The sequence below is a fragment of the Chinchilla lanigera genome, unplaced genomic scaffold (genome assembly GCF_000276665.1).
Source record: "Chinchilla lanigera isolate Chin_1 unplaced genomic scaffold, ChiLan1.0 scaffold00133, whole genome shotgun sequence".
In the NCBI taxonomy this organism is placed as follows: Eukaryota; Metazoa; Chordata; class Mammalia; order Rodentia; family Chinchillidae; genus Chinchilla; species Chinchilla lanigera.
This window is the reverse complement of record NW_004955534.1, coordinates 2,102,788-2,114,229: the sequence shown is the minus strand read 5'-3', so window position 1 is coordinate 2,114,229 and position 11,442 is coordinate 2,102,788. Positions and strand designations below refer to the sequence as shown.

The following is an 11,442-nucleotide window of genomic DNA, read 5'->3' as shown; positions in this document are numbered from 1 at the left end:
ATCCATTTGTATCACCAGTGGTACAAACTGCCCCATGGGACAGTCATGCATGGAACACTGGTGGTTCCAGCCAGCAGGAATGTGTTAACTGGTTAGTAATGACAGCTCTAACTTCTAGTTCTGACACTCTGTCCTCATGTTAATCACTTCTTCTTCTTTTCAAATTTATTTATTAATTATGATTGGGAAAGCGCCTGCCTGGCAAGCGCTTGGTCGTGAGTTCGGTTCCCGGTACCGGAGAAAAACCAAAAAAAAAAAAAAAAAAAAAGAATAATTACTGACTGCAAGGGTTGATGACCTATAAACTTTTAATAAATATGTCATACTAGTCACTTTTCTAAGAAATCACAAAATCATTACTTGCACCTTCTGTATATTTTCAAATTAGAAAGCCCATTTTTAGAAAAATAACATGGTAAGAGCAAAGAAAAAAAAATGGGGCAGAAAAGACCATTCCACTAGCATGAAATGGCTTTGTAAAAAGGAAAGTGTAAGTGCTGAGAGCAGTTCTTTTTTCCAACAAATAGCTTAGTCTCAAATTCATTAAAATATCATCTATTTGTTTATTAGAATATTAGGAAAGAAGATTCTGAAGACCATCCTTAATTTATCTAGAGCCAATGCTATTGTGTTGAACTTCCTCAGCATTATGGGGCCTGGAGTAGTGGTCAACTGTAAAGACTCTGTATCAGAGAATAAAGGAGGTAAGAAAAAAGCACCAGCCAATAATGGTGATGACAGAAATGTTACATTATAATGCAGTCTTCCTGATTTTTTTTGGAAAAGCCATACTATTCCAATTTAATCTGAAATAACAAGATTATATATTCAAATTATATATAAAAGTATTTCTATGTTCAAATATGCTTGTGACAAATCTTAGATTAGAAAGAAAAAAGTGATCATTAAATGGCTTAGTAGATCAGTTTACAATGAAGAAAATTGCCTGCTATTTCAACAAGAGAATGATTTTTGAAACTGATAGCTACAGATGAGAATACTCACAATAAATAAACTTTGAACATTTAACCTATAAAGAATATTGTCTTATTATGTGGCCTCTAACAGATCCCAAGTGATGAAAATGAAGACACCACAAAAGACAGTCTTCTGTAAAGAAGATATTTAACCTGTTCAGTAAAATACTATGTGTACTTTTAAAACTGGAAAATGAGGAAGCATGTCAAACTTTTTTCCAAGATTCTATTAGAATTTGTTAGTTTATAGTTAGTTTCTAATTGAATTTTCACATTGAAAACAATGTATGTTGCACAAGTAAAATATTCTACAACATATCAATGAATTTATAAGGACCTTGTAAATGGTTGATACATTGTGCCAATTTGAGAAGTTTAAAACTTTAACTAAATGACTGAGCATGGTGCCAGGCTGTTCACTTTGCAAACATCCTGAGCCTGTGCAAGAGGATGGCATGGAGGTGGTGGGGGTGTAAAGGACCCATCCTAGGGCGGAGAGCCTGCATACAATATAAAGAAGGAAAAGAGGTTTGTTTTCCCCCAACACTCTTTGCTCTTGTTGCTTTTGCTGTCTTCTGCCTCCATGAACTGTTGCCCCCCTGCCAGGCCACCCTGCCTTGGAGTCAGCTGATTACAGACTGAAACCTCCATCAACTGTGAGCTAAATAAACCTTTCCTTCCTTAATTTGGGCAGTGGGTATTTTGTCTCAGCAATGAGAGAAAAGTAACTAAGACAGACCCTGACCAACTGTATCTGTCCAGATAGGGCATGCAGATGGTCTCTGATATTTTCTAAGAAAAATAGTTTTAAAATAAGACCCTAGCTACATTTTTGTCTATGATTTCATAGAACTGCTTAGTTCATGATATGAAAAGAATTTCTGGGTAAAGAAAGAAATTGGTCTCTTTGCATAATATGAACGCACACACTTACGCAGTTCCCCAGCTGCATTTCGACCACCAACTGCATACAGATATCCTTTGAGGGCACTTAGGTGGAAGAAGGTGCGCTTTTCATTTAAAGATGCAACTTGCATCCATTTATTGTATCGAGGATCAAATCTGAACACTGTATCGACTGCTGTTTTTCCTTTTGTGTCATAATTACTCTGTCCACCAACAACATAGAGGAAGTTTCCAATGACGGCAATGCCATGTTGGTACCTTGGGGCATCCATGGGAGCTAGGGATCGCCACTCATGGGCCTTTTCATCATACATGCGCAATTCCTTACTGACAACCAGCTGCTGTCTCAGCACTCCTCCTAGTGTAACCAAGTGAGTGGTGTCAGACCTAATGGCAGTCCTGTCTGACTGCATAACTGGCTGCATATATGGCATCATTTGGTAATTGCTGGCTTCCAAAAGCAAATTCACGCAAGTATTGTCAGTTCTCATGAAATCTACCGTTTGCACGTAATTAATGAGCTCCTGTGGTGTCATCAGTGGGAATCGGATATTCTTCATTAATTTCGCAGCAAAGTCCATCCGAGGCTCTTCCAGGCGGAGCCAGCGGCAGGTAGCCTTAAAGAGCTCCAGTTCAGTGCAATGCTTAAGGCTATTGCTGGAAAGCACAAAGGCAAGACGCTCGAAAGGGAGTTTCAAGAACTCCCCAGTGCTCAGCAATGCAGGGAAATTCTTTAAGACGAAACTATTGACATATTTATCCACTTCTGTCAGATTGTAGGTGTTTGCAATCCGCCCAACTTCGACACAATTGTCTAAAGTGACCTATTAAGCAAATAAAAATTTAGACCATGATTACTTTCTTGACACACACATCTTGTTCACACAAATACCCACTCTACAAGAAGATGGAATTATGCTTTTTAATGTTCACAGAGATGGAAATAAAGATTTTTAATCTAAATGTATCAATAATCTAAAAAGAATATGTAGAGCACCTTTACTTAATTCAGTAAGGTGACAAAGAAAATGATCAGTCAGGTTAGAAGTTATTTAAGAAACAGTTACAACTTTGACTGTGTCCAAAACAATTAGTTCTCTCTCATCAAAGAAAAGAAATCCCACCCCACACACATACAAATAAAAGGTTATTCTGTCATGGTTCATGCCAATCTACTTCTCAGTGATGATAATTAAATGTACCACACAGCTAGCAGATCCACAAATAGCAAAGCTCTAATATTTAATCCCTGTAGTTCCCTTTCCTGTAAACAGCCCTCACCAGTTACTATCATTTATAGTGTTCCATCAAATGTTATTGTTTGTAATGAAAAGAATTTAAGGGGACAATTACTCATAGGTCAAAGTTATTTTCCACAATATTTATCTGGAAATATACGCAAAGGAATGGCTTTCTTGAGCGTAGGAAGGATGTACCTACATGAAATCATGCACACAGATGAGTTCTGGATATGCACTGCTTGCACCTGGGCAGTCTAGCTTTTGTTAGCCACTTTCTTACTCTGAGAATACTCCAGTTCTATCTACACTCAAACAAGCCCCAAGCTATGTTTCCTGCACAAACTAAAATAAACTGTATGGTAGAAAATAGCCAAAGGAGGAAATGATAGAGGCCCTTTTTCAGTAGGACCTCTTTTCAATAACTGCCAGGTAAAAAGGAAAATATATCAGCAAATATAATACAAGGAATAAATCACAAAAACAAGCTCACAATACAAATGTCAGTGTGTATGTATACAAACATAGTGACAGATCATAGGCAAAGGGCTCAAATGTGTGTGTGTGTGTACCTGTGTATGTGTGGGGAGTGTGTCTGAAATGCCACACAAAACTCATCAATGTACTGTTAATCCCACAAATATTGTTAATAGATATGTTTGATGCTTAAGACAAAACCGGAGAATCCTTTTATTCACATTTCATTTAACAGCTGAATGAAGCTAAAGCAGTACTCCTGTGCATAAAATAACAGCCCAGGCAAGACACTGGAGCACAGAAGGCTCTGAGATTAGCACATACATAGCTGTTTTCATAGATTTATTACTAAAGAAGAATTTCTAGTCATTTACTGACTTGATTTGCTTTACAAAAATCACCAAAATGTCTAATTGCTTATTACACTTAATAGCTGTATATTTAAAAATACCTAAAACCTAAATATAACACAAAAGAAGTAGGAAAATAAATTATGGGTTTCTAGAAATACATAGTTTATCACTGTGTCAATATCTTAGATTGATAATATGAATAAAAATCAATTTAAATTCAATTTTAGGCGAGACAGGTTGGTGTCTCATAAAATTGTAAGTTGTATAAATGGAATTACAGTTAATATTTAATTGCCCAAATAACCCTGGGTAGAAGGGATTCATATTTGGAATAACGGATATACCTTCCCAAAGCAAGTAAGAAATAGTCCTTTCCCAGAATGAAAGTAATTTGCACTTTTGAACATATTTATTAGTACAGATAAGAAAAAGTTGACAACACAAATATAATTTCTGAGTATTCAGATTCTCATAATTTTTGACATAAACACTTCTAAAAACAGCAAAGAATGGGCTCTTTACATGGGCAAAACAGGACCACAGATTGTTAGTCATCAAGTTTAAACCTAAAGTTACAGAATTTAAAATAGATGAATATTAAAGATTAAATACCAAATTATATAATTCAGAAACAGCACTAAAGTATTTAATCCCTTCTCTTTTAGCTTCTTGTACTTTATCCCATCAGAAACCGTTATTAAACTAACAGGAGAAAGGGGCTGGGGATTTAGCTCAGCAGCAAAAGCGCCTGCCTGGCAAGCGCAAGGTCGTGAGTTTGGTTCCCGGTACCGGAGAAAAAACCAAAAAAAATAAAATAAAATAACAGGAGAAAGACCCAGTCTTTTATTTAGGGGCATTATATATGTGTCAGTAAAGCCTTATATACAAGACTAAAAGAGACCCTTACAGATCATCTAGTCAATTATAATAGCTGCTTGCCCTTTTCTTAAAAATTGCAAGAGAGTGGTGTTTTATAATCTTCTGAATTATAATCTTTTTCATAGAAGGACTAGGTATTTTCTATAGCTCTTGTACAACAGCTACAACACTGTGAGTATATAGCAAAAGTTAAAGCCTATGAATTTTGACAATAAATATTAAAGATTTAATGACAGGTGGAACTAAAAAAGGAATATCTGTTGATTATGATAGAAAATTACTAGAACCTTATTAATTTTAAAATGAGATACAAGAAAAATATGTAATAGGAAATGAATTTTCATGAAGTGCATGCAATCAAAAGATAAATTAATAATAGACTATAAGCATTAAAGAAGTAAAATCTAAAATCATAGTTAATAATATGAGTAGACCAAGATGATGGAAGATGGCAAATACTGGGGGATAAAATACAAGATTCTTTTAATATGGTTCATTTCAATTCACTCCTCGGTCATTCTCTTTTAACTGATGAATTGTGCATATTAATGCAGCACCATGTTATGTTCCAATACATATATACATTTCATAATGTTAAAATTTAAATATTTATCTCATTTATCATTTCTTTAAGGTGAATACTTTCAATATCAGTTATGTTTCTTATTTTGTTTTGTTTTGTTTTTTTGAGACATGTTCACGATATATAGTTCAGGTTGACACTGATCTCACTAGGTAGTCCAGGCTGACCTTGAACTCAGAGAAATCCTCCTGCCTCAGCCTCTCAAGTGCTGGAATTATGGGTGTGCAACATCATGCCTGTCAAGTCATAATTCTTAAAAGTGTGACTTCTAGTAAAGGTCCAAATGTTTAAACCAAATATAAACAAATGGATATGTGTTATAATATAATAAATACAATAGAAATATATAATACATAAAAGACTACATATAATAGACTACATATAATAGAATATATAGTAAATACAATATACATACATAATAGACTTTGAAAATATAAAATATGCTGTTGAGAGCTTAGGTTTTAAGATTTCTAAGTTGAAAGAATTCTATTTTCATCTTAACTCACGTAATTTTGTCTAAAGACCTGACCAAAATTCTAAAAAGGGTTTACTTGAAAACAAAGTTATAACACAGATTAAGTAAAATAAATATATTGACATTTAAAAAGATAAAGCAACAAAAGATACAAAATTCTTCAACTACACATAGGAAATATATAAAAACATTTTAAAAAATAATGAAGTGCACATTTAGGTTTCCTTAACATAACATTATAAATCTTTGTACTATAAACAAACTTCATGGTCATCCTAAAGTCAGTTCCAACATAATAATTTTTCAGTGGTATTCTAATTAATATATTAGTACTCACTGTTACTATGTTGTTCAAGTTATACCTGATGTATCCAAAAGCTCTCAGTAATATAATTTGGTATTTCAATAGCAGATTACATCAGAAATCTGTGATATTATCTTGTTAAAGGTCAGTGTTACATACAAACAGATCAGTTACAGACAACAAAACGAGTATCTGCTTTTTTACTCTCAAGGGAAAAGCAAAGACTAAGAAATTTGGCAACATTTGAAGTTTCCTCAGCTATTCAGTCAACAAAATTCACCTTACTGCTATCTGATTTATTAAAATGACAGCCTGGCATCTAGTACAACAAATGCAGAGAAAGAAAACATGTCCACAGAAAAACACTAGGAAGAAATTAAACAAGCTAATTTGGGGTGGCATGGGGAGATGTAACAAGCACTTTCCCCATCCTTCCTTCAACAGGTGAGAACATACAGGACACAAGGAAGGAACCTTCTTTTTTAAAAATTTATTTTAAAAATAAAAGAAGGAAAATATTAACAAACAGACATCCATTTACAAAATAGCATACGAACAATACAGACAATACAGATTTACAGACAAAGTGGTAGGAAATTAACAATGGCTGTTGTATTATGTATTTATATCTTCAAAGTGGTTTCTCAGGGAAACAAATAGAGACATACAAGATTTATCAAACAAATAATCATTAACTGCTCCTTTCAGTAAAGCGATAGAAGACAGTAGTACATCTTTGTTAGCTATCCTGTATATACATACGTAAATAATTTCCCCTTCTTTCTTTTCCCTCAACCCAGTAGCTCTTTTCTTTTGAGCATTTTCTTTTAATTTCACAATGTCTATCATACCTCCTAATTTTTATTCACTCTTTCAGATTCTGACACTAGTGAGACAATGGCCAGGTGTGGTGGTTCACGCCTGTAATCCCAGCACTTGGGAGGCTGAGGCAGGAGGACTGTTGGGAGTTCAAGACCAGCCTGGGCTACACAGTGAGCTCAAGGCCAGCTTGAACTGCATAGCAAGACCCTGTCTCAAAAAGACTAATAGTAATAATAATAATAATAATAATAATAATAATAATAAAGTTAACAATAATAATAATAAAGGAAGGCTAGGGATGTGCCTCAGAGGTAAAGTGCTTGTCTAGAAAGCAGTAGGGCCCAGGTTCCAACCCCAATGCCATAACGATTTTCTAAAAAGGAAGAAGAAAGGAAGGAAGGAAGGAAGAAAGGAAGAAAGGAAGGAAGAAAGGAAGAAAGGAAGGAAGGGAGGAAGGAGGAAGGAGGGAAAGAAGGAAAGAAAGAAGCGAGGGAGGGAGGCAGGAAAAGAAGGAAGCAAAAAATGGAGGGAAGGACAGAAGAAAAAAAGAGAGGAAAAGAAAAAGGATGATTAAACAATAAATCTTCTATTTGTCTATCTTCAGTTTGTAAATGCCACTGGGGAATCCAATAGATTCCTTTGCACTTTGGATTTGCCCCCCTTACTGGATGCAATTGAAATGATTCTAATGGTCTTTGTGGGACAAAAGTGGTTTTAGATCAGGTGAGGCCTCTTCTTCCTATACAGAGCCCTCAACAGCAGATGGGCAAGAATGGATAGTCAACGTTATAGGCAGTGTGACATTTAGAATATTTAACAATCACGACAGTACTGGATGGGCACTGCCTCAGTCAGAGTAGATGCATAATCATTTACCACTCTCCTGACCACCTTGGCTATGTGCTCAGTATGAGCGTGGGAAATAAGGAAGCCAAGACTGATTCAATGGGGAGAGAAAAAGGTTTTATTTGCTGTCAACTCCAATTATGGAAGCACCATTTCATCTAACTTACATTAAATCATTCCAAGAGTGAAAATAATCTTAAAAGACATGTTTATTTATTTTTATGGATAAATCCAATTTAGATTAAATAAGGAATGCTACGTATATAAACCAACAGGTCCTGAAGATGTTCCCAGAACAAAAGAAACTGTCTTTCAAATGAATTCTGATCCTTTTCATTTTTCCTTGAAATAACCATATTGCCCCTTTTGCCTGTCTCCCACATATGTAATTCCTTTATTTTCTGTTTCAAACGTTCTTTTAGTTTGGTCATTTTTCTAGCACAATATTTTAATTTCTCCAAGAAGTAAATAATACCAACCAAAACAAAATGGAAACAGGTTGTATTTTTGCTACCTCTGGTTCTAATTCTTTATTACCTCTAGTCATACCAATAAAATTTCCATCATATCAATTTGACCACCCCACCCTTCTCACTGACAATAAATACACAAGTGGAAGTAGTGATATACTTATTCAAGAGGGGGAAATACAATTTAAAAATATTTTAAATGCAGAGTGTCACCAAGCCTAAATCCCTATGCCATCTTTATTTTCTGACTAAATTAGCTTTTAAAGAAATCAGTTCCTCCTATTTACTCTGTTTTGTTTACTCTGCATATTTTTATATTTATTTATTTATTTATTTTGGTTTTTCTCCAGTACTGGAATCAAACTCACGACCTTGTGTTTGCCAGGCAGGCGCTGTGCCGCTGAGCTAAACCCCAGCCCCTATTTTTATATTTAAATTATTAATACTTCCAGTTCAAATACAAACATTCCCATTTTAGAAACATAGTACTAACCTATTTATGCCAAAAATTGATTTTTTTGAATTTTTACATGAAATTTGTGTATGTTACCTCAAAAAGTTCAAGGAATAAGAATTTGAAGAGAAAACACTTCAGCATGTTCCACTGTTATGGGTATTTCCAAAATGGAACACCAGGCACTGAAGTGTAAAACTAGATTTATTCCGTGGGCTACCCTGCTATCCTCCATAGTAATAATTCTATGGGACAAAGAATAGATGCTAAAATTTTCAGATTGCTGCCAGGTGTGGTGGCACATGCCTGTAATCCCCTCACTCGGGAGTCTGAGGCAGGAAGATCGCCACAGGCTTGAGGATAGTCTGAACTACATAGTGAGACCCTGTCTCCAAAAATAGGTAGATGAATAAATAAATTCATTTATTTTCAGATTACAAATAATAAACAAACCTTTAATCCCAATTATTTGTAAATTAAAAAGTGGCTGTACAATATTTAGCATATTACACTTACACAATGTCATAAGGACAAAATGTTACTTAATTTTTAAAGATATATGAGTAAAAATGGTTATGTTTAATTTTTCTATGATATATGACAGTGTTTTCAGTTTTTTTTTTTTTTTTTTTGGTTTTTCTCCGGTACCGGGAACCGAACTCACGACCTTGTGCTTGCCAGGCAGACGCTTTTGCCACTGAGCTAAATCCCCAGCCCCAGTGTTTTTAGTTTTATAGAAATTTTTATCTACTCTGTTTTATACCCCTAACTGTCATCCTTTTGTATTCAATTTACAGTCATTGTTTCTGTAGGCGCCAAGGAATTAACGTGACAAGAACAAAAATGTCAGATCTTATAAATTGTAATACTAATTACCACCTGAGGAGAAAAGCTATTACTGCAATGGACAGTGAAATTAGGTAGAGGATTGGTCTTCCATTGGTCCTGATGCTCGATAATAGAAAACTGGTGTTTCTATCCCACCAAAGACCAGAGTGGTATTACTATCATATTTAAACTTGCCACTCAAAACTAACATATAAATGCTTTCTGGGTTATTTGTCAACTTGCATTTTATGTCTCACTGCTATTCTTCCTCATTACAAATGACTAAGAGTGGGACAGAAAAGGAACTGTATTACAAAGGAATTTGTTTTTCTAAAAGTTCTAACTTGGGTAATGTTTTGGTTATGTAAGCTATAAGCTCACTATGTCATTAAAACATAAAATCTGTTTCCTCTAAAACATTTGACTTCTGCATTCAATTGTTAAAATATAAAAAATTATTTATAATAACATAGCTTATGGGTGGATTAAAAATAAATTCTCATTTGTAAATTATTTACAGTATCTAGAAACTGTCAGTTCTTTTAAGGAAAGGCACTCAGGCTAGTGTCTTTTTCTATTTCCTAGATTACTAAGAAGGAGAAGGGAAATAGAGTAAGGATGAACATAGTTTTCTATGAAAAATAATACATGAAGGAAGCATAAAGGAAAACTTTCAAGTTTACATGTTCCTGGAACTAAGAATCTATACAATTTTGTCAAAACTTATGGATTCTGAGGGAAGATTCTCATTGAGAAAGTACAAGGCCATATGCTCAGCAAATAAGATGCAGGATAAAGAAACTAGACTGATACTATAGGCAAGAAAATCCTAAAACCAAGAGAGGCTATAATAAACTATATCACAGGCAAGCTTTACCAAGGAGAAGCCTCTTCCTCATTAGGAATGGGTTTTAGGATGTCTGTACAGGGTACTAGTGTGATGAGGAAAAGTAACTCCCAACCTGCTAGATGTCAGATGTGCAGAGTTTGTTTCCCCTAACGTTGAAGAATGAATTTCAAGGGACAGAGAAGGTTAAGAGTAGGAAAGTTTTATTAGGAGCAAGCTCCTGAGAGACAGGAGGAGTCCTGAAAGGGGTTACCGCAGAGGGTGTTTCTCCAAGAATGTTTTACAGAGCAAAATCACAAGGTGGGTATAACATGGGTCAAACTACTGTACAACCAATAGGATTCCAAGTATAGTCACTTAGCTAATATTGATCCAATAGGGAAGTGAGATACATACCAAAGGTAAAGGCAGCACCATTAACTTTTGCTTATCTATACCTTCTAATATAGAGAGATAAGAGGTCTTCTTGGAAAGGGACAGGAAGTGACAGAAGAATGTCTGGATGTTCTGCTCACCTGCTGATGCCTATCTGGACTTACTGGACTTACTGGTACTAATTACAGTATAATCTCCAGTTGCTGTTTATCTCTCAGGGAGGCTCACAAGCCTGGCTACTGCATTTCCATTTTGAGGCCTGGCCTTTTTCAGATGTGCCTCCAGGCACAGTTTTGATGAGTTTTCATCTTCTGCACTGACTCCCTGGAGGGCTCATCCCTGTCTGATTGCCTATTAATTCTATATAACTTAGCCGTCTATAATACTAGGAATAAAGAAAAAAAATTTAGAACATATTAAATGTTTATAAACATAAGGAATTTTGCACAGGGTTAAAGCAGACAGTTGTAAGAATCATTTCAAATAGATAAAGGAATCAACATTCTAATTCCTAAAAATTGGCTAAAAATACTGAATAGTTGGAATCTCATTTTTCAACAAAACTAGTTATCTAGAATAAAATTATTTTCTAACATATATTATATATA

At 34.8% G+C, this 11,442-nt stretch overlaps 1 protein-coding gene across 5 annotated transcripts in view; it reads right to left on the bottom strand.

Annotated features, from left to right (window-relative positions):
* Klhl13 (kelch-like family member 13) overlaps positions 1-11,442 on the bottom strand; it is a 220,484-nt gene that overhangs the window by 13,037 nt on the left and 196,005 nt on the right. For all 5 annotated transcript variants that reach the window (XM_013507708.1, XM_005410465.2, XM_005410466.2 and 2 more), the window contains one exon: positions 1,912-2,707. In XM_013507708.1, the coding sequence (XP_013363162.1) occupies positions 1,912-2,707 (796 nt within the window). The remainder of the gene's footprint in view (positions 1-1,911; positions 2,708-11,442) is intronic.